The sequence below is a fragment of the Plectrocnemia conspersa genome, unplaced genomic scaffold (genome assembly GCF_051122295.1).
Source record: "Plectrocnemia conspersa isolate PC_06_02 unplaced genomic scaffold, ASM5112229v1 ptg000002l, whole genome shotgun sequence".
In the NCBI taxonomy this organism is placed as follows: Eukaryota; Metazoa; Arthropoda; class Insecta; order Trichoptera; family Polycentropodidae; genus Plectrocnemia; species Plectrocnemia conspersa.
In genome coordinates, this window is record NW_028277166.1 from 22835144 (window position 1) to 22860650 (window position 25507).

The 25507-nt window shown below is 28.1% G+C and overlaps 1 protein-coding gene across 2 annotated transcripts in view; it reads left to right on the top strand.

Moving 5' to 3' along the window:
• LOC148238093 (connectin-like) overlaps positions 1-24311 on the top strand; it is a 115843-nt gene extending 91532 nt beyond the window's left edge. For both annotated transcript variants that reach the window (XM_088205095.1, XM_088205096.1), the window contains exons 2-3: positions 8246-9360; positions 22478-24311. In XM_088205095.1, coding sequence (XP_088061221.1) covers positions 8283-9360; positions 22478-23022 — 1623 coding nt within the window. In that variant the 5' untranslated portion in view covers positions 8246-8282 and the 3' untranslated portion in view covers positions 23023-24311. The remainder of the gene's footprint in view (positions 1-8245; positions 9361-22477) is intronic.
• The last annotated feature ends 1196 nt before the right edge of the window (positions 24312-25507 follow it).

The window sequence follows — 25507 nt, forward strand, 5'->3', positions numbered from 1 at the left end:
AAAGTAGCAAATCTGTTTATTGAACTATTTTATGCCATAGTATGTAATAAATTTTACGGCAAAATTCTCGTATAAAATTTCATTTATTACAATGTTACTTTATATAGTTCATACACAAGGTGTATCGATTTTAATACAGTGATAGAGTATATTAAAAATATGATATTATTTAGCATTTATGTTTTGACTATTTGTAGCATGAATTATTTATCATTAAGCTGGTGTATATAATTTGTAACAATTTTAATCTTATATAATACGCTTGTTTTTAGATATGTATTTGTTATACATATATTGAATTAAAGCCATATGAAATTAAATATGTTTGTGAAGCATCAGTATATGATTTTTTTTCATTATTTATTTGCGGCTTAGCAAGTATATAAATACTTAAAGAAAAATACTATATGTAAAATGAAATTGTCATCCAATATACATGAATATATTATTATATTACAACTATGTAAAATAATTGACATACAAACATTTATAACCAAATATTTTTATGGAAACCATTTTATTTATTTTGATGTTTCATAATTCACTCTATTTTTGCCAGCAAACTCCATTGTGAGTTTACAATGGTCTTATGTTTTATTTTAAAGAACGATTCTTAACAAAAAATGAATTTATTGTTAAACGCATTCAAAAACATTTAGTTTTACAATTTTTTGAGGCATCGGATGGCGTTTCACTTATTTTTTAAGCCTATTTTTTGTTATTTTAAAAATTTACAAAACATTTTTTTTGAATTTTTTATATATACTGACTGGTTTGATCACATTAAAATGCATTCCCTTACATTCTATATTAGGTATCTCTACTAGCTGCCATCTATAATGAAAACCCCCTCTAAAGAGGATGCATTAAATGTGGTACTAATCCTTAAAAGAGATGTAGCTCTGTAGATGCAGCTGTAGAGATTACAATTTTAAAAGATTTTTCTTAATGGGGTCTTTTCTTAAATAGGGTCCGATCATTTAAAGTAAAAAGCTTAGCGTCAGACCATTTAAGGTGGGGTCTTAAATGGAGGCAACCGGCCAAAGAGAAAAGCTAAGCAAATGGTGACTTGCTGCAGTTTTTCCCTGCTTAGTCTTTTAATAGTCCAACAAGCCAAAGGGTAAGAACCCTGGCACAGATAAACATGTTTGGTGCGCTGTCCTCTTTGCTCTATTCGACTATGGCGTCTTGGGGATAAAGAATATTTTTTAGAACCCTTCAGAAACGTGTGATAACCCAATAGTTGTTATAACTATTTAAAAGATTTTGATTTAAATAGGACCGAAATGACGAAATGAGTCTTCCATGGGAACACAGACCAAGAACAAAACCAGAGCAAATAGTAACGATGTATATCTGCTGTAAGATAAATATTTTTAATGAAAAGCCTAAAAAGCCAAAGATAAAAACTCGGCATCAGGCTCCAAAGAGTGGTGCACTGTCCTTTCTGCTCTGATTGATGATCCAAAAACTGTTTTATATACGACTTAAAATCTGTATATATATATATTTACAGTTTCTAAAAACCGTTTAGAAACGTATGATAACCCAACAGTTTTTAAATATATCAGAAGGGTTTTATCGTACATTTTATATATAAAATTGTTTTGAAAAGCATTGTTATTATCTTTTGGTGGCAAACGATTGTCTAAAAAGTCTACATTCAAGCTCTTGATAAATTTCAGAACTAGGTAGATCTGTACACTTTTTTTTTAAATACCAAGAATATTTTATACTATTCTACATGATTTTATATTGTAACATCAAAAGTATACTTCTGAATTTTAAAACAAAGTATGTAAAATAAATCAATATTTATTAAAAAAGATAGTATGCAAATATTTTTTTTAATATAATAACTAAAATATAATTTTTCCCACAATAAACAACATAATTTATAAACTAAGAAAATGTTTTTTCTAAATAGTTTTATAGGTTCTCTATCGAGTTTTCATTAATTTTTTTAAATACTATTTTGCATTTAATTATTATAGTAAAATTTATGATTTTCATATTTATTTTAGATTAAACTTCAAAGCGTTTTAATTAATAATAAGAAAATAGGCAGCATCTTTGAAGATAATTAGTCTATTAACAAAACATTTTTTATTTAAATCTGCAGTCATATTTGAAAAAAAATAGTAGTTTATTTATTAAACTTTAATTTAAAATAACCATTGATGTTATGGATACTCAATTTAAATTTTTTTTGTAACATTATGTTTAAGCTAAAATAACATGAATTAATTTAAAGAATTGAGAAGATTTTGTAATGAGAGACGTAATAAACTACTTTGCATATTTTTTTCATTTCCACAATTAAAAAAAGTAAAAAGAATAATTTTCTTGTCTATATAAAGTGTCATTATTCTTATATATCTTTCATGAAATCTGTAGAGTTTCATTGAATGGAAAATATATTATTTCCCCATCATGTTTGTAAAGAAAATAAAATTAAACGACACATGTAAGAGTCGCAAATTTTTATTTAAATAGAACGTTGTTTTTCCGAAATTTATAAAAAAGTATTAGTTAAATGATATTTTTGGTTTGTCACAACATAGTAAATGTTTTTAAAGAAAATCATACAAAAAGATATGGTGAAACATTTCATACAGATAAATATTTACCTGTAAAATGCTGACTTCATCAATAAATTACCATGAACATAAAACAAACACTAAATAAATATTACAAAGTATTTAAAACCAATAAACTATTAAGTTATAATAGTTACAAGCAAATCTAGCGCAGAAGGAAAGCTATAAATATATGTAATGAATAATCCTAGAGTTGAGTTTACTGTTTCACTTTTGAGTTTCAACAGTTCCATTGAATTTATTACTTAATTGTGTATGATTCATGATTTAATGCTTCTCCTTATATTTATAATTACTAACAGGCGCAATTTTAAATTTAATTTGACACATTGCTATTTTGCCAAGTTTCAATTAGTGTCGCTTTAAAAAGCTGCTAAGGAAACTCAATGGCTGCGCGACACCTCCGGAGGGCGCAGGTTCTCTGGAAAGCGCGTCTGTTGTTATTTGCAATATTTGGGATGCAGTTTGTAGTGGCGCAGTTGCTTCTAGAAAATGAGATAAGTATTTTTTGCGATTACGTTTCGACTTATATTTTGTCAGAAAAATAAAAAAAAACAGTAATTTTCCTATCTAGCTGTTTTCTTTAATTATTCATATGTGATTTTTGAGATAACGAAAGACCCACTGCTAATAATATTAATACTTTATCTTACGAATTTATTACTTTACAAATATATTTCAAGACTTGTAATGGTAATTTTTGTCGGTTATGCTACCTGCTTGGAAAAAATAGTTATTCAAGCAATATTTTTTTTGTGTCTGTTGAACAAATAAATTTTAAAAAAAATACCTATTTATTGCTAAATTTTTATATAAAGACGGACCAGGTCCACAATATATATTAAAAGCGGGAATCGCGCCAAATCAAAAACTTGAGCGTCATATTTCTAATTGATAAAAATATTTATTAGTTTTTATGACTTTTATGACAGATGAATTTATGTTGCGTCTTATAAAATTTAATTTCCTAATTGTGATAATTATATCATGACGTTTAAGACATTACGATATTGCCTAATTATATGTATATATGTTTAGAATTTTTCTGGAAAATAGTGATAAAGTACAAAATAAAATTCTATTGTAATATTAATTTTCTCAGTAATTTTTTTTTTAATGAGTTTGATATGCATTAACTGTGGACTTAATCCTAATACATAGCTTTGAGCTGTAAAACGTGATAGAAAATTCTAATAAATAAAGTCATTAATATACTATTTAATAAATATTTTTTTATGTACCTATGATTTTGATAATGTATTAATGAATTATGGTATGAATAAAAACAATCTGTTTTTTTATTAATATGTAAGTCAAGAGTTTTAGCTTTCTGGCAGTGCTTGGAATTAATATTCAATTTATACATCGTAACGAATTATTTATTGTACACCTATTTCTAAATCAATTTCCAGCATTTTCCGTAATTTATCCAGTGGGATCAGGTGGGAGTGTTCCGACGCGGTGTTTGCCAATATTTAAGGCCCGCGGCCATACAACGTCCATTAAAACGAATAATGGTTGTAATTGAAAACAATAAAAAAATGAGCCTAGAGGTCCGTTTTAACTAAAAGTGTAATAAATTCGGGGGTTTTCCACGTTTTACACTCGTTACCAGAAGGTAGGGTGTTTGTTATTTATCGAATGGGGTTCGAAAAGTATGTGTCGCTGTGATTATATCAAATTAAACTTTTATAATACATATAACTATTTTCAAAACATAGCTTTAATTAAACATACAATAAAATATATTTTTTTATTATTAATATGTGGGATATAAGCATTATACAATGACACATATTTATTTAACATATTATGCGAGGAAATAATATAGATAAAAAAATCTAAACTGCCAGGCTAAGATCTTAATAGCATTTCTTTTCAAGAAGCTCCCGTTGATAATAAAGATGGTTCGCAATTTCGACGAAAAGTCTAACGAGAAAACTTCTTCTAGCGGTGATGAATTTGAGTATGGCAAATGAAAATAAAATAATTAAATTGTCTACTTATAATAAAATAAGATACAAAAAAAATTAACGAATTATTTAAGTAAATAAATTAATCCATTTGCAATTAAAACGACAAAATTCAAAACAGTGACATATAAAGTTTTAAATGAAAGATTTAAGTTATGTTTAATTTAGAGAAATTTTTTTAAACATACTAATACCAATCAATGGTTTATTACTCTTGTTAGGTTATTTTAATAAAATATTATTAGTTTCGATTTTTTTTTAAATTCAATGGAAACTATAAACAGAGAGAAAAAATATTATCTGTTTTAAATCTGTTTTATGTGCTGTTATGAATAAATATAATAATGTGTTTTATAATACACATTATTATATTGAATAAATATCATAATGTGTATTATGTTAACAGTACAATTTATAATTAGAATTGACTAATAATATTAAAATTATTATTTTAATATTTTTAAATTACAAAAATGTAAAATTCTAGAAACAAAAAAAATGAGTGAATACATTTAGTTATGATATAATATTAATAACTATATATTTTAATGAATTATACACAACTAACTGTGCTTATTATAAAAATATATTTAAATATTTATAGAATTTAAAAACTTATTTCAATTAGCAAAATTAAATAATAACTTAAAAGCTTCAGCTTCGGTTAATTTTATATTAAAAAGAAATAAGTACACATGCTGCTGTCATACAGTTACATAAAATTAAAATATCACTTGAAGATGTCTGTCACTTCATAAACAAAAGGTCATATAAAAAAACATTTCAACTTCAAAAAAAAAAACTCAAATGGTAAATATTATAAATACATTTATGTTATTTAGGGATGATTTTTCGAAACGATAAAAATTACGCTTAATGCGTTTAATGAGTACTTAAAACTTATTTAATTTAAACTTCACTTTAGGATGACTATCAAAAGTTTACACGTTATATTAAATTATATATACATATATGTACTTACATGGATATACATTTATAATTTAATAAGCTAGTGAAGTAAAGCTACTTTTGTGAAATTGTTAATGTGTTGATATATGGCCGAGTTTAGCCTCGCATGATTAGAGTTCATTCGCATTATCGAAATGTGAATTCGAAATTTAATTTAACACTCGACAAAGTTATAATGATACCCTAACGCAAATATATACGAGTTTATAACTACTTTATAATTTTATGTGATTGCTCGCAAATTATACACAATTGCTAAAGGTGATATCAAATGTTTTTTTTTGGCTATTTATTAAACCAATTTTCTAAAGTGTGCAATTTTTTTTGCGGAAAATGTAATATGAAACAATGTAACAAATTGCCTAAATTAAATAAGACATGTTTTTGTAATTTAATATTTTTTATGGTTTTAAAATTGCAATAAGAGACTTATTTTTGCATCGTATTTTATTTTGAATGAGTCATTGAATCACTTGAATGTACTAAAATAAAATTGCAATAAACGTAAAATTTATCTTATATGATATTTATAAAAGATAAGTAGACAATATAATTCTGAAAGCACTTTTTTAAAACTTATTAAACAGCCCTCACCAAATTAAAATTCGAAGGTGTGGGGTGGTTCTGACCACCGACTTCCTCAGGAAGACCACCACCCCAATTTAGGGGATGGCTGTGAGGCATCGTCTTTGGAAGTTTCCTTCCTTCTCCTGACCTCCCACGCGGCCCGGTCCTTCGGGAATTTCATTATTTTGTCGTCGAAATTATACCAAGGGGTCGTCTTTAACATTTACCTAACGATTTATTGGCTTTGGATACTTGACGTTGTGTTTGTATTTTGTGTAACGTACCTTCACAGCAACGTTTATACACATAAAAAATACACAATAATAAGCTTTCGCCGATCGGATTTGGCTGAGAAGACCTTTCGGGTAATGCTTGCCAACAATAAAATCTGATTTCAGCTGAGGATTTGGTATAATTTGATATTTTATACAACCCTTAGTAGGGCGAGGAGGGCTTAATGGGTAATCCCGAAATCGGAAACAATTTACGTTAATTTTATATTATTTTTTTATAAGGGAGGTATTTATTTTTAATGTTGGAGAAATTATTGTTGTACTCCGTTTATATAACTACTACAAAAATATTAAAATACTTTAATGTATAAAGCAAGCGTAGCATATAAATTAGTGTACATATTCTTAAAACACTGACGTACAAATAATTTTAGAAACAGCTATAAACTTATGTAATACACACTGATCACGATAATTTGGATAAGTCTTAGATTCAGAATAAAAGCTTTTAGGTAATATAAAAATCACCTTAACCCTTGTAAAATTGAGCTATGCCTGCAATCGAGATTACTTTAAGAAATGTGTAAATTCCATAATCCACGATCCTGAAAAACTTTGGGAATTTATGGAGAGTATTGTGGGAACCGAACTTATTATTATTTAATATTATTTGAAATCCTGTTAAAAATAATTATACCTAATTAAAATAGTTTTGTAAATTATAAGTATTAAATTAAATTAATACAGTAGACTTACAACAGCAATAATAATAAGAATTACACTGGCAATGTGTATTTTTAATTGTTATATTACTACTATTAATTTAATTTATACATTGTTTAGTTTATTCATATTCGAAAACATTTTCACTGGTAGATAATTAATTTTACTAGAGAAATTATATTCTGCTCTAAATTATTTATTTAAAAGTTGCATCCATTAAATCCAAATGATTAACCATATTTCAATAGGCCTTGAAAAAGTTCAACATTTATAGTTAGTTTTAAAACTTTTATAAGTTCAAATAAGGTAAGGTTAATTCGTTAAGGGTAACCTAAATAAATTATCTACGAATTCAATTATTTAAAGTTTGGGTTTGAACAAAAATTAAACGTTTTTTAACCTTACAGTCAACGTTTATTTTTAGTACAGTAATATTTTCACCAGTACAATATAAACTACAACTATAAAATATTTAACCCTCTGATTGTCGAAATACACTTTTAATTTTAATAATAATCGGTTTTTTATATTTCGAACAAAATAAAGATAAATAAACCTTTTTGAATTAATGAAACACAATACTTATGTTCACCGACAGGCTAATTTTATAGCGTAACGTCGTGGAAAGTCCCTATACATTTTCGTATTTTGCCGATTTTTGCAAGAAGCGTTTTTTATTATATTATTAATAATATAATTCTTAGAAAATCAATGCCAAGAATAGAAAAGTAAAGAAAAGCGTGAATTTTTTTGCCATTCAAATACTTCTAACCTTTATTGAAAGTATTTAAGCAAGCATGCATATTTTCAGGAACCTGGTACAGACAGACCCTTTCTTATGGAGTAGTATATAAAATAAAACGTTTGTAAAACATTAAAAAATATTCGTAAAAAAATAATTTTAAACAAAAATGGCATTTGAATATTTTTGAGAAAGCGAATTGGGCAAGAAATAAATATCCCTAATTTAGCATTTTTTTCGATAAATTCTCGAAAAAATAATATTAAAAATTAACATCAACTTACTTTATGTTTGCAGTGGCTATGTTTAAGATTTTAAATTTTCCATCATTTTATACAGAAATTTTTAGTATAATTTAATCACTTTTTTACATAAATGTTTAATATTGAAAATAACTTTTTATTCATATTTTTAATCAATTTTATTTATTTGTTACAGATATCCGGTAAAACGACACAGCAACGATCTGATTCAAATGCCTGAGAGAAAACCACCCAAAATGAAGACGGCAAAGATTATTCTTATTTCAATATGCGTCGTCCTGATGTTCCAATCACAAAGGTCAGAGGCGAGGCAAAGCGAAAAGCGACGCAAAGATAAAAGTAGCACGTCGGAAAGACCGCAGACGCCTAACGTTTGCGACATTGCCGACAGGGATTCAAAGGTGCATTGCTATTGCGGACAAGTCAGTGCGGCCAAAAACGTTAGTAAGGCAGAATGCTGGGTTTTTAATGGCGGAATTCCAATAGACGACCCGATATGGGACGCATTCCAGACACAGAGCAAGCTCCAAGAGCTGTCGTTCAACGTCAGAGCTGACGGAGGGCTCTCCTACGTTCCAACCAGAGCCTTAAGATACTTGAGGAGACTTAGAAACCTGACCATCAAGTACGCCAACATCGACGAAGTTTATTCATTTGCGTTCGCTAATCTAACGTCTTTAAAAGAAATAGTAATGTCTAGGAATAAAGTCGTTACATTAGAATCCAACGCTTTCGCTCACATGTGGAATCTCACTACACTCACTTTGGACGAAAACAGGATAGGCGAGATTGGAAAGAACACGTTTGTTGATCTGCCAATTCTGCAAAAGCTCTTCTTGACTAGTAACAATATAAGCATTATTCACGATGGAGCTTTCAAACACTTGGTGCAGCTATTGGAGTTAGAGCTAGATAAAAATTCGATAGCTAGTCTCAATAAGGATTCATTCGATGGCTTAGCCAATTTAAAGAAGTTGGATTTGAGGACGAATCGATTAAGAGTGCTGGCTGATTTTACTTTTGCGGAACTGTGGAATCTGCAAGAGTTGTTTTTGGACGATAATGAGCTAAAGTTTATATCGGAGCGTGCTTTTGATGGTTTGTCACAGTTGAAGAAACTTTCATTAAGCTCGAACATGTTGACGGCTCTGACTGGCGGATTGTTCGAGGGTGTCAGAGGACTGTCGGTCGTCAATATGAAGGATAATAAGCTGACAACTTTTACCTTGGACGACATCAGACCGATTTTGGACAATTTGAAAAACACGACGAGCGAACTGCTGCTAGACGGTGAGTTATTCAATCTGACAAACTTGCGCGCTAATGATAAGTAATCCATTAATATTTGGCTACTTATTTTAAGTCATAATGAATAGCTTAATTTGTTTCCTACAATAAAAAAATTAGTTACATTACTACTAATTTTAAATAAGCATTCTAAAAAAATAAAGTTAAAAATCATTGTATTATGATTCATATTGAATAATTTAATATATGCTTTTGAATAATGCGGTAAAACATTTATTATGAATACAGAAACATAAAACATGATGAAATTTGATTTTCCTTCTGATACATGCAAATGTAAACACACTTAAAAACATACTCCAGAGGCCATTAATTCTCCTGCCTCGTACGAATCTCCACATTTCGCATTTTTCCCGGCAGCAAAGTGGAATTCCTCGGTCGGCCCAAAGACATTACTCTCTCGAGGCTCGGCAAAAATTTATTTTGGTACACTTCATGAATTTTTAACCGAATAGGTTATTCTTTAACGACACGCGGTGTTTACAGTTTCCTTACTAATTCAGCAGCTGAAGAGTAAGTAGGAAGTCGCGAAACTTTTCAACGCGAGTTTGCGCACTTTGAGTGCTTTTTTCTGTTCATATTTTCAGTGCAGGGCTATAGAACGGAAGAAGTAAAAGAAGTTAATTCCTTGAAAGAGAGGTGAACGTGTAAGGTGTGCTTTATTTATTACGTCAGGAAGCCCCAAATATTTATCGCATCCAAAATGCAACTTTGCCAGTTTGTTATTTTCAACAACGTTTCGTAATAACTGAAGCGAATATAAACGTTGAATATTATTTATTATTATGGAGTAATAAATTATTTAATACACAGTGCTTTGAGAAAAAAAACTTCCGGTATACAGGAAGCAATAATTTCTTAATTTGTTTATTTATTAAAATAAATTATAATTTCTTACTTATTTTACTTATAAACGAATTTATGGGTTAAATAAGTTACAAATGGCATATAATATGTCAAAAATTATAACAACTATAACTAATTGCATATTTAAATTTGTAAGTATATTAATATTTTTTTAATGCATAATATGAAATTATACTAAAAATATTTAATAATAATTAAATAGGATTTAATTATTAATAAATATTTTTTTTCTTGAAGTAATATGGTTCAGAATTAATGAATAATACTCAAATTATATATACTACAAACTATACTCAAATTTTTAAATATATGTACTCAAATTATAAAAAGGCTTAGAACAATTATACATAAAATACAACTATAATCAAATTATATACACCATATTCAAAAAATATACAAAAAAATACTGGAAAATGATTACGATTTTCTTGTAAAAAGATTAGGAGTTTTTAATATTTTCGACAAAAATCTATAATCAAGATTATTAAATTGGATTACTAGAAAGTTATCTTTTTCGAAACCATAATTTAAAAAATTTAATAAATATACTCAAATATTTATATTTAAAAATATTGCTTAAAAATTTTTTTTTGGCGTAATTTTGTAATTAAGATTATCACAAGTGCAATAATATAAACATTTATACGTAACTCTTATATGTAAAAGTTAAAAAAATCGACTAATTACAGAAGTAGTCTTTATACACATTTTTTGTAAAGCCACTGTATACGATAAATGTTTTTTATAAAAACTAGGACTCCTCTTTGTACCTCTCATCAGACCATTCTCTGATAATAATAAATTTGGAAATACAAGTTTTAACATGACCTTTGTCAACAATCATATTAAAAAAATAAACAAACTGGAGGTTTCCCTTTAAACAAAAAAAAAATGATCAACTTCACTTAACGGAAGTCATACAAAACTCAAACAAAAATGAACAAAATCAGATGGCCTACCTTTATTAGTTAAATAAAAGATTGCAGAGAAAAAAAACTATGTAAGCTTACAAAAACCAAGCAACGAATGAGCTAAAACAAATTCTTAGTGATATAAATAATCGATTAATACAAGTTATTTTATTGGAAAGCATAAAAAATCCAACATTTACCAATGTATCTATCACTCAATAAACAAGAAAATATTTAATGGGCAAGGTATAATAAAAAAAAAACTATTGCACTCTCTGATAACCCAACAAAAGTTTTACAAACTATTTTTAGCATCCTTTCCAGAATATAAAATATAAAGTCAATTCTGAAAGCACCGCAACAATTTCATTTTCAAAAAAATAAGGTAATTCCATAATTAAAAAAGCTCATGACAATGATTTAAATACAGAACAGGTGTTTAAAAAACCAACGGAGTGTAAAAATAATTATAAATAGTTTCAACGCAATAATAAGACTTCATATTTTTTAATATAGTTAAAGATGGCACAAGTAATCATTATTTTAAAACCGGAAAAGGACACAAGGGACATGAAATTTCACAGTCCAATTAGTCTTATATCTATAATATCAAAAATGTTTAATAAGTTATTGCCACGTAAAATAAATCCAATAACACAGAAAGAAAAAATAATCATTAGGTACCAATTAATCTAACCTCAAGAACACGGCAAAATTAAACAGGTTCTCCGAGTGGTAAATGTGATAAATAAAACTGTACAGGAGAGTAAATATTGATCAGCTACTTTCCTGGATATAAGTCAAGCTTTTGACAAAATATGTCATATTGGATAAAAATATAAAGTCAGAAAAGTACTACTTCAGCGTATATATTATATTATAAAGTCATATTTGAGCGCAAGATATTTCATAGTAAAATATCAAAACGAAACATCCTCCGTCTGTCTAATAAAATCTTTTCTACCTCTAGGTTGTGTACTAGGGTCAGTACTGTACTTTTCTGGCGATACATTTATTATAATTTATTATAAGAACCCTGGCATAGAGTATAGTTATCTTTAATAAAAGCTTAACAAAATACTAGAATGGCTGCGTATTTAAAGATTAAAGGCAAACTAGCTAAAGTCTGTCCATGTTACGTTTACCATGAGAATGAAAACATGTGTACCTGTCTGATTAAATAACGCAATAATTCCACACCAGATAGTGCAAAGTATTTGGAGATGCACCTTGACTGATATTGGATAAAGTGAAGCAACTAGGACTCAATCTGAGAAAATACTACTGACTAATGCTAATTACTGGGTTGAAACGCAATGCATGCAGGTCAGCTAACGAGAGCAAGAGCACTAAATAGTCAGCTCCAACGCTCATGAGAAATACTAATGCAACTCCAATAAAATATTTAGCACTACGGGAACCCGCTAACTTGACCGTCAAAAGCTGGGTGCCCGCCCATGAGGGTTGGACTCGTAGGGCCCTAGTACTAATAACGGCAGTGGCATACACTATTTATAACATATTATAATTTGCATATATTTAAAACATCTATTTATAACATAATATAATCTGCACTCACCAAATTCTTCGGCGTCCATTTTCTGCGTACACTTGTCACGAACACATTTATTTTTATAATAACACTTTTTATTTTTATCGGCTGATGGTTTTTCAGTTTGTACGAAAGCCTTTCTGGTAGATTGACAGCACGGGCACGGCAAGATGTGGTAGAAACTGGTAAAATGTCTTCAGAATCGATAGATTTAACTGAATTTTACATCCATACCTTAACCTTATTCAAAAGAAAGCCTTTATATTTAATTTTGCGGTTACGATTCAAATGTGGACAGACACTAAAAAAATAAAACAATGCGCATTAAAATAAATAAAAAACATTTGTTTGTTTATTCCGTTGTTTTTTTTTAAATATTAGGTAACTATGTAATAATCAGCGAAAGTCAATAATGGTTTTGCATTTTCAATAAATGTAAAATATATTATTCTCCAACACTCTTTATTCAGTATATTTTAAAATAGAATAGTCTGCTATCTACAATGCGGCAGGTGAAGACATTTACAATTAAATATTTAACCTACTTTAATTTTAATATAAATACTTAATATGTTATTTTAACAAAAAAAATACTAGGGGTAATAAATATACGTAACAGACAAATTAAATTGGTAGACTTAGTAGAAAAAAATAGTTTGTTTGTAAATTTAATATGCTAATTGAAGTATAAAAAAATGGATATTAAAGCATGAATAAATTAAAATTGGAGAGGGTGAAATTAATTATACCTATAATTGAGTTTTCTTATAACGGAAATTTATCCAAAGCGCTTAGAAACACAAAACGAAGCAGATTCAATATGGTACAAACTGTCAGTAAATATTGTACTGTATATATTTTTTCCCTCAACTAGATAATAAATTTTGGACGAGCACGTAGGCCGTAAATCAACTGACAATTGATATTTTCGTTAGCTCGCGCTCGGAGGGAGCGCATCTTTTGTTGTTTGGTAAATTGTGAAAATTATACGCGAATACATTTTGCGCTTTCAGTGAAAATTTTCGCGTAAAGAATTTTCCCAGAGATACGAGCGTCGCCTTTGTGTGTGTTTATTCTTTCCATTTTTTCTTTCTCCTCCATCCAGCCTTCTCCACCGTGAGAACACACATTTTTTAAGCTGCCTACAATGTTTTGGCAAAGTTGTAATCTTGAAAAACGCTTTTGGATGTGGCTTGGGATCAATTTTTTGTATGGAAAAGATAAATCGTCTTTAGAGTGAATCAATGAGCACCCACTTCAAGCAACACATTTAACTTGTATTAAACTAACATCGTAAAGTTTTTTGTAAAAAACTTTTTAAACATACTCCTGAAAACAAAAAATTGACTTTTTGCATATGCATTATAAACGAGTTGTGCGAAAAAATCTTACTTCAGGGCACCAGTTCCTAATAAAATTTAAGTATGGGCCGAAAAGCATATCTCAGGTTTAAAAGATTCAGTAGGCTAATCTTCAATTCAAGAAAAAACCTCATTCAAACGTAGGCAGATTGCGATTGGGTGTTTTCGTTAAAATCAGCACATAGCAGTTAGTAACATTTCGTAACTTATAAACAAAATGAAAATAAATAATGATGAAAATTACCATTTGTTGCCCTACATTTATCTCAAAGTATACTAAAACTAGTAAATCTATATTATTAAATGAAATGACGCGACCAAAGTTTGCGTACTATAATCAACGACATCTCAGGTTCGCGCGTGTGAATCGTTTCGAGGTATCAAATCAACTGGCGGTTTTGAATTACTCATACTAAATGGTGTTAATAACGAAATACGGCTCATGCATTTTTAATTTATTTCTATTCACAGCCACTATACGTAAAAGTATATAGTTTTCCCCGATATTATCCCTTTAGGATTCAGGCATTATAAATAAGCTATGATTTTCACGGCAATGTTGCTGAAAAAAGGCGCGTACTATAATACGTGTACGTGACGTATATGACATTATATCTCGCAGTGAAGCACATATTTGTGCCGGGGAACCAATTAGAGTGATCTGCCGGTTGATTTGTAAGCTTAGAATGATTCATGCGCACAAATGTAAGTTAATAGTTTCATTTAAAAAAACTAGGACATTAAGTAAAAATATAAAGCCAATTTAAAATATTCATAAAACCTTTTAAAAAAATACATAAATAATGTTGACTCCTATATTATCAACTTGATTTGTCACGAAGAATGTAAAATAATGCTGCCTAAGCTGATGGTGATTCAGTTGAATTATTGTAAATTTATTAAGAATGCAATGTCATTTTTTTCTGTTATTAAAACATTAACTGTATCACTAATTGCATTAAAATCTCAATGATTAATATTGAAAATATTTTAAAGAATCTAATGAAAAAAATACATTAATAGATGATAAAGTATAGAGTAATTTTTATTTACGATCTCTTGGATTACCAGATTAAATATTAATTACTTTCAAGGTTTTTTAAATTATTTTGCCTTTGTAAATTAAAAAAAGTTACATTGCCAGTCCGCGAACTTTCGTGCCGCTTCTCGTTCTCCGCCGCCGTAATCGGAGCTCGAGACAGCTATCATTTTTCCCGGTAATGCAGGCAAGCTTCCGATCCGAGCCACACTTAATGCCAATATTTTGAAAGATAATACCCACGGCTGGGTGTAGGTATCACCCACCACCACAACCCCAAACCATCTCTGGCACAACGCGCCGTAGCTAATGGCGGTGCAAATGGTCCACTAATAATAGGGTACCTCGCCCTGTTTGCTACCCGAGGTGTCATATAAAAATAATTCACGCCTTATTTTTGCGAGAATGTTCCGTTTAGAATGCATTTGGGGCGACACACCCATAGGTGGATAGGATATAAAATTGATTCATTCTGTTTGCGAGAGCTGAAAAATGTGGAGATGAAATCGTCGGCCGGGAAATGGATGGCGTATTTTAATGATGGGTGCGAGTAGTTGGGGTACGATAAAAATACCGCTTAAATAGTACATCTATAAAATAAAAAGTTTTTTATTCAGTAAAATATTATATGGTTTATATGTATTTCAACTATGATAACACTTTAAGTGAAATTAGGATTTTTTCTCACTTTTCTGATTCATAACGTTAAATAATCTGACATGAAAATAAACATTTAAAAGCATCTTGAGATAAGTTGTCTATAAATAAATACCTTTTTATTTTTCAACTTAACTCCTTATTGTATTAGAGTAAATAAAATGTATAGATTTGAAAGAGCAGATATATAGTTCTAAGAATTTTTAAAACCTTTAGATTACAATTTTTGCAAAAATAAATAAAAAATATAGTGTTCCAAATTTTTTTTTTTATGTGGTAGGATCATAAATCCTCACAAGATAAACTATTATTAATATGATATGTGTCATTATTTTACTTATTATCATCTAATCCTTTGTCTTTAAAATATTATATAAAGACGTTTTAAGTGGAGAAAAAAATAAAAATAATAAAAATAGCGGTTTAAATTGATATTTTTTCCCTTAATAGTTTGATAATATAATAATGTAACGTAATAGATAAAAATACTTAAATATTGTTTATTCTTACGAATTTACTTTGATAATAAGCTAAATATTTTAAATGAATAGACTTCGACAACATATAATCATATAATATATGTAATATTTATCGAATTAATTTTTAAAAGCAGCAAAGTTAAAATTAAGTGTGTCATTTAAACATATATCAGGCGGTAGGAAAAGAAAATTGCCGATCCCGACCGTGCGCTTGTTGGCCGTTAACCTCATTTCTATGCCTTAAGAACTAAGTTAATGAATTAAATAGTGTATAAATATTATTATTAAATATAAAATTTATTTTTTAAGGCAATACAGTTTCATAAACAAAATTACACCAACAACATAATTTTATCAAAGCAAAATTTTACTAAACGATTTTTAAAATATATCCAAATATTATAAAATATATTTTATTAAAATACATTTTTTTTAGTTTAACTAAACAATTCGTTTCACATTATACGAACTAACCTTATTTGCTCCGGTTAGTCCATGAACTTTTTCATCATGTCTATTGCGGTGGCTTTCCTTCACTCCTTTACCATGCATCGCTACACGTTGATTATTCTACAAATTTACATATATTTGAAATTCAATTTGTATACTATCGAATATTGGATAAATATAACGTAGATGTTACACTATGCGGACGTTGCTGGCGGCGGTGGTTTGAATATCGTGGTAGTCTGAACTGATGGTATCTGTGTGGTAGGTGTGCTGTTTCGGAAACATTGTGTTTTTATGCCTCCGGTTCATGTGATGTGAATTTCGTTATGTGTTGAATTTAGATGTATTTTTATATATTTTTCAAGAAAAATATAAACATACTTGATATTTCATAATGTTTTATGATAAAAAAAAACACTAAAAAAATAAAAATTAAATTAGAACCTATTACCAGACTTTATTTAACTGTATGCTTTAACTAAATATAAAATTAACAATTAAAAAAACTTATTTTGATATTTTAAATAAATCATTGTATCAGCATAAAACAATAAAACATTATCATGTCTTGCAATTTATAATGATCTGCAGTCTATTTTTTTGCTTATATTAAGAAAGAAAAATAGAATTATTCAATAGCAACATCCTGTTTAGCTTTCTTTAAATTTGATAATATTTAAAAAAATGCTGTTGTTTTAGTTCTATTTTAATTCACCATTTAAATAGAAGAAAAAATTAAAACATAATATTTTAAAATACCATTAAAAATAATAAAAAATGAAAATATTTGTACCAATTTTATTATAAATATTATTTATTATTATTTTCAATAATATTTACAACAAATATTAATTTATTATTTATGAAAAATTTATCAATAAAAAATATGGATTTAAATTTTAAAATAAACTTAAAATTTTATTTATGTTTTAATGAACTTGAAATTTAAAAATAAATTAAGTAAAATACCTGCAGTAACAAAAAAAGCAGCAAACAAAGCTCGACAATTACGATTTTTAGCTTTAAAAAACAATAATTAAAAAAATTAAAAATGTACATTTTACAGCTGCACGTGTTTTCAAAAAATTACTTTTTTAATAAAAAATTTTGGCCAACAAATTACAATTTTTAAATATTATGCTACTTTTAAAGAACTTTTTACTACTAAATCTTTAAATTTTTTAAACATAAAACTGTAACTTATTTTTTCAGTGAAAATATATTTTCATTGGTATTTTAAGAAAATCAAACCAGAATACATTTTTACTAGTGGATATTTATATTTCTACTAGTAAAAATAGATTTTTTTCCCAAGAATACAGGTAAAATTAAATGCTTCTGTTTAATGAAATTTTTATAATAATGGTAACCTATAATATTTTGCCTATTAATAATAAAAAAATACTTATTAAAAATAAATATATATGTATTATCAGTAAAAATAAATCAATTAAATTAATTTTCACTAAAAGACATATATTTCTACTAGTAAAAATACAAATAGTTCGGCAGGTACGAGTAAAAGTATATGCTGTTTTAATCTGAAACAGGCATGAAAGATATAAAAATATCTTTCAACTGATAGTTGTGAAAAAAATATTGTTTACAAATTTATATACGGTTAAAATCATAAACAATAATTTTCATTTAAATTATTGTGCAAAAATCTATTGTATTGTTTTTATTGTATGAAAATAAATGTGATATAATTCAAAACTGGACGGTGTTTGTAGATTTATCTGTATATAATTATTCATCGTTCTATTATATAATACGAACGGATTTCGAATACACTTGGCTTTGTACTTATATACCCGGTGTGAATATCGATTCGATATTTGTGGTCCCTGAATCTCAATTCATACCATCCAAAGTCTGGAATGCTTTCCAGGTGGAGATAGAGCGGGAGGGAATCTGCGACGACGGCTTTGAAGCTAACTTCCACCATGCATAAACTAGTGTTGGTACTCGTTGGAAACCCTTAAGCCACTCGCACCATTCGACTTCCCTTTTGGATTTGGTTCTCGGTTTATATTACCAACGTTTCCTAAGCCCACATTCTGCACCCAGACCGCACACGCCAACCGTTTAGGAATACACGCTACGTATCACGTCGGTGTGTTTACATTTTGCTTTTGTTATACAAATTGTTACCATAACATCTTCGACCATGAATTATTAATGCAAGCCTGTCGTCCGTGATTTACCTTCCCGTTACTTACATGAGGATAAGGGTGGTGCAAATAAAGCCATTACAGGGCTTGATTTATGCTCGGCGATTGCATTGATTTTGACCGTGTGTGGTCTATATGTCACAATTGGACAGATGATATGACATTTTGATCGTAGATTGTAATATTCACGTAAGAGAAGTGAAGTTAACTTAAATATTAATATGAGTGACTTAGTTATTCATCTATGTATATATACATGCTATCTTTCGTAGCTGATTTGTCTGCGTGTTGTTCTAGTTATTTTTTTTAATTTATGTGTGAACCATGCAAAAATAAATTAAATAATAGTAAGTTTTTATTTTCATCTGGTTTGACCATATTGATGTAGAAATGTATTACACAAATATATTAATATGTTTTTTCACACAAACATATACATATAAATATATTAAGCTAAAAACATTATTTAAATATTCTTAATGAATAGATCTAGGGCAGTGGTCGGCAAACTTATTGGCCGAAGAGCCAAATATGTACATTACAACGATTCAAAATAGTTCTGAGAGCCAAATCTGTTTTTTAATTTAGTAAACCTTTATTATAATTTTAAACCTTCATTAAATTACAGGTACACTGAATAAAACTTGATTTCACACTTAATAAAGATTTATTAGTTGATAAACAATAATATGAAAGTAAGGTATCCATAAATTTAAATCATGACAATGACTGACAAACACTTAATGCAAACAATGTCCTTGCATCTCCTTGGAAAGTTTAAGTAAGTCAGGTTTATATATTGTTGTTTTTGATTTTAGGCATGATTCCAGGTTCTCATCAATAAGACAACTTTTCAGTTTACTCTTAATAAAGTTCATGCTTGAAAAGGTTTGTTCGCATTAATATGTAGAACCAAAAAGGGAAAGAACAGCAAACGCAAGTTTTTTCAGCGGATCTTAAGAGTCAGGAATACTATTCCAAACGTTGAAAATGATCATGACTTCATTCTCCAGGTCTTTCAAAGCAGATCACTTGTGTTGTGAACTAAGATCACATTCGTTCTTCTCCGATATTTCCAAATCAATACAAAGACGTTCAAATTTGGAGCTCCGTATTTTCTTGTTTTTTAAATCCTGCAATTCTATTTCAAAGTTACTAATGTCAATGCCAAAAGGAGAAAATTTCAACTCAGTTTATTGTAGCATTAAGAAGATTTTTGACGAATGCTAAGGTCGCTTTGAAACCTGCTGAGAAATGCTTTCCTCATATTTAAAATTGTTGTTTTGAAATGGTGTTTGTCAATAGAGGAATTATTTTCTTGGCGATGCTTCAGCAGGATCGGAAAGTGAAACAATGTTTCCCTTTCAAAATCTTGAGCAAAAGCGTTTTAAAACGTTCCCTCTTGATAACCATCGAACCTTGTTATGAAGCAGAAAATCAGCGTACTCACTCTTCATTTCAACTAAAAATTCTCTGAATTGACGATGATTAAGAGCTTTAGCTACAATGGAGTTGATGATCGTGATCACTAATCCCATAACTTTACTAATTTCTTCCGGAAATATCTGCGCACAAAGCGCTTCTTGGTGAATAATGCAACGATAAACCAATATCTCGTAATTATTTTTTTCTTTCAAAATGGCAACAAACCCTTTTCTGACGCCAGTCATACTTTTGGCCCCGTCTGTAACCGCCAAGTACGCAGATTGACAGCTGTCATACTACTACGCTGCGCTGCGCCCCTATCGGACGAAACAGATACTACGTCAACGCTCACGTACACATTCAACGTTGCATGGAAAGGACACTCGACCAGAATTAGCGCCCGGGCCCGTGGATATTTGTGCCAGAGCCGCACTCAAGGAGCCAAAGAGCCGCATGCGGCTCCGGAGCCGCACTTTGCCGACCCCTGATCTAGGGCATCAAATTCAAGACCCAGTTCACGGATATTTTTCTTATAATAGTGGACAAAAATAGAACTTACGTATAATTGTTAATATTTAATTTAACCGAAATATTCATGTACACACAATATATAAAAAAGCAATATACATTTATATTTTACATTGAAAATAAAATTTACAAATCGTTATTTTGTAATAAGACTATAAAAAATCAGATGTTTCTAATCTTAAAATAAAACTATTTTTTATAACCTTTCGTTACAAGCTAACATGCGTATGCCCAATACGTTATAACGGGATAAAACTTACATAATTAATACCTACATGTGTTAACCACCATACTGAACGCCTGGGAAATGATGAGATCTATACTAATATTTATAAAATATAATATGTAATAAAATTTAAACAATATAAAGTAATATTAATATTGCTATTTTACTTTGAGAAAAATATATGTAAATATATCCACTAAATATTTACATTTACTTAATATTAAATGAAAATCATATTTCGTTGAATAAAATATATTTCAATTTATATTGCGGGAATTTGTACTTAAGTCAGATCGACAATTATAAATGAAGCCTTTTTTGTCTTTCCGCTGTGATTTTAAGAACAGATTAAGAAAGAGCGAATGCTGAATTTATTCCTTAACCTTTTACGCTCGAATTATTTCAAGTTGTTTCCTTAGCAATATACATAATCTTAAGTAAAATCATTACTATTATTTATTATATATTTTTTAAGATTTTATTGGCTCATACATACTATTTATTTATATAATTAAAATTTAATGATTTTAATTGCAAACATTTTTTTCTATAAGCCAGCAATGTTTTTTTACATGATATATTTTGAACTTTATGAATACATATTTTTCATTGATATTCTTAAGTTAAAGCTGATGTGTAATGTTTAAAAAGTTACCATTGACTTTTTATGACAAAAGCAAATAAAGCTGTTCATGTTTTTTTTACAGTAATCATTAATACTAACGATTTATAATCTATGTAAAAAGTACATTAAATGCATTTTTTTCAATAATTTAGGTATTACATGTTTTTAAAAAATCGCTGTTTTTTATTTATACATATTATTTAAATTGCCAAAAATATTTATGTATTGATTTTTCGTTTAATTTATTAAAATATTATTATAATATTTGTAAGTGTTATGAATATTTCTATCATTCGGTTTTGACATTCAGACGCAAAAAAAGTTTTAGTTCAAAAGTCAGACAAACCTCTGAAATTGCGTTGGAGTAATAATTAGATTTATTTATTTAATTTTGTCATAAACATAAGACAATTTAATAAACTATTGTAAATCTGATACAATTCCAAGTTTATTTATCTCGCTTTGAATTGTATTTTTTACCTTTAATAATAAAAATTTTGTTATTGTTTTCATTATTGTTCTTAGATGTTAATCAACATTTTGTTTGTGTTTTCCTTGAAAAGCATATGTGGCCTAATTTACCCGGCCTCTCTTCTTACCTTTAATAAATAATACATTTTTAGCTTTTCAAGTAAATATTTTTATAGGCGCCATTATTTCATTTTCAAAGTGCCGTCTGCGGTAAATGAATTTTTTATCAGATCAGAAGATGAGAGAGTGTTTTTTCATTAGAATTTTTTGTAGCATATACGTCATGCTTTTGAAGATTCTTTTTCTAGTTATTAATATTTTTTTTCATTCGCAGGTAACAACTTCGTTTGCGATTGTCGCCTTACTTGGATGCACCAGCTGCGCAACGATACCAAAAATGAAAAGACAAAGAGTTCTTTAGAGCAGATAACTTGTTCGATGGAACCGGTCCATTTGGAGAACAGCATCAAACAAAAGTCAATGGATGTGCATTACAACATTCACCTGGACAACCAGCTGCAAGATAAGGTGGTACATAAAGTGTTGAGCCAAAAATCAACAATCGAATACGTAGATCCTGAGAATTACAAAGCAAATCTAGACGATGAAATCGAAGACGAAGCTCAAAAGGATTCTGTCAATTCCAACGCAGTTACTAACAATCATACTAAGAAAGGCAACCAAAAGCACTTGTTCCAAATACCCGTTGAGCACCTTCCGTGTCCTGAAGAGTTGAAGGACTCGACAGACGCTCCATTACTGAGGCCAAGTCGAGGAGAGGTCAAGGACTTCAGAGGACTAAGTCCACCAACTAATAAAGCTTATGCCAATACATCACCTTTCACTACACTGTGTTTATTTATACTCTTATTAGTTTAATTTATAATATTAAAAAAATGTCAGATAATATTTTTTTCGGAAAGAGATGGATCTTGTTGGATATGATATTAGAGAAAAAAGTGATATTATTGTGAAATATATATATATATATAAAATTATATAACATATATATTTTGAGTCAAAATTTCATACTTTGTATTTTTATTGTTATTGAGAACGAGTCAATGTTTCCATTGCGAACTAAAAAAATAAAGTATGTTTAGAATCATTCTAGTAGTTAACACTGTGATTCAATTACATTACCCTTTCATTTAAATATATATATAATTTCTCTTAATATGATTATTATTATAAACAATGACTGATAGTGATTTTATAATAAGAATATAAATAATATATATATATTATGAAAATATTTTATTTTATTATTTTACTCGTGTATATTTATTATGCTTCAAATATTATTCCAAGCGTTATACATCATTATTATTAATAACATAATTATAAAATAACTTGTAAATAAACTAAATAAGCCTAATTGATAGAATGTGAATAAACAACAATTCCACGTATTTTTTATTGCACATGTGGTACATATTCAATTAAGTGTTATTAAGTATTCGATTAAGCAAAATAATACGTACGCATTAGTTAAACTATAGTTTGCTAGTTCAGTTAATGTTTACTCGCATAGTAATATTGTTGATGTGATTCGTAACTATATTATCAATTAAAACTTTTAAATTTTCTTTGGACATTTAAATAATAAATTAGCTAAAGATCGATTTTATTAGTCTTAGTTAAATGATGAAAATGTCCATTGTAAATTTAAACAAATTCCAATTTATTTCCAGAACTGTTCTACGCTTAATATGTTATTGTATTGTTTATTGTATTTAGCACAAATATATAGATATGATGTACACAATCCAGTTCTTTAACCATAATATATAATTTTAATGTCGTGAATCATAAGGGTAATTACTGCAAACATTAATTGATTATTGTAACGTATTTTTAAAGATGTAAATATTATTTATCATATATTTAGGGATAACATTTAATAGTTTAAGGATGTGTATTGTAAAAGTTTTCGCATTAAACGACGATGAATTCTTACAATAAAGATAATTTTCTATATAAAAAATGCTTTTATCCTACGGCGAATACACACGTGTTTATTGCAAAATAAGAAAATGTCTTCACATGCACTTAAATGTCAATAATAAAAGGTTATATTTTGTGTATATTTGTTTCTATTTGTTGATTGTATACTCATAATATTGTGTTTGTATTTGAATCCGAATAAAATTTTCAGTATTTGTAAATTCTTTTTTGATTTGAAGGCTCATCTTTATTAATTTTAAATATACATGTATATAAAATACTATGTTTAGACAATTGGTAAATCAAATTTAAGGTAAGTCAGCATTGGGTTACAAAGAAGATAAAGAACACGAAAGCGAAAAAAATAGGAAGAACAAATAAATAAAGCAAATACGTACAATTTCAATTGTATCAAACAAGCCATTATATTTGTTTTATCTGTGATTTAAGTTTAACTTATTTAAAATACATAAAGTTTATTAAAAAAGTCAGTAAATATTTTTACAATACCTTTATATTATAGATTTACAATACTTTTATTAATTAATAAGTCATTAATAATTTTTGACGTATGTGCATTTGACTATACTTAGAACGAGCAACTCGATTTCTGTCATTAAAGTCTCGCGACAGATTTTTTATTTAACACCTAATGCACGTTGTTTATTAAAAATAATATCTAGCAGAATATTTTTTCTCTTGATTTTTTTAACGAGTTTATCAGTGACAAAGAATGGCCTTATATCATTTTTTTATTTATTGCTAGCTACTTCCAACTTCAAATTACTATACTATTTTTGTTGCTTTTTGCTTGTATAAAATTAAATTGATGTAAGTAAAAACAGATTAATGAATCAAATTTAAGCAAATAATAACACACTTTTTTATTTAAATAAATAAATTGAAAACCGCCATAACCTAACAGGTTACTCCAATGCGGCACGATTGTTAAAAAACAATACATAGTATTATTGAAACAGACAAACTTAATTTAATACAAGTAAACTTTAAAATAATACACAAAAAAAGTAATACTTTGTGAAAAATTAAATAAATATCATAAAATAATAAAATTTACTATTAAGCCTAAGCTTTAATTTTAATATAAACATATTTATATTAAGATAATTCAGCAGCTAAGTATTTCATGTTGGATATAATATAATATATAATATTACGGATTTTTTTCTTTTCTTAATGTTGTAGATAATTATTAAATTCTTATGACGTAATAGTAGTAATATTTATTATCCAAATATAATACTAATATATAATTAAATCTCATAAGAAATAAAAATACTCTTTTTTGTGCGTTAATTTATTATAAATAGACTTTAGGGAATTCTATTTATGTTTCTTACATACTTTGACCAGAAAATCATAAGTAATAATTGTTTATCGCATTAAAATCACCTTT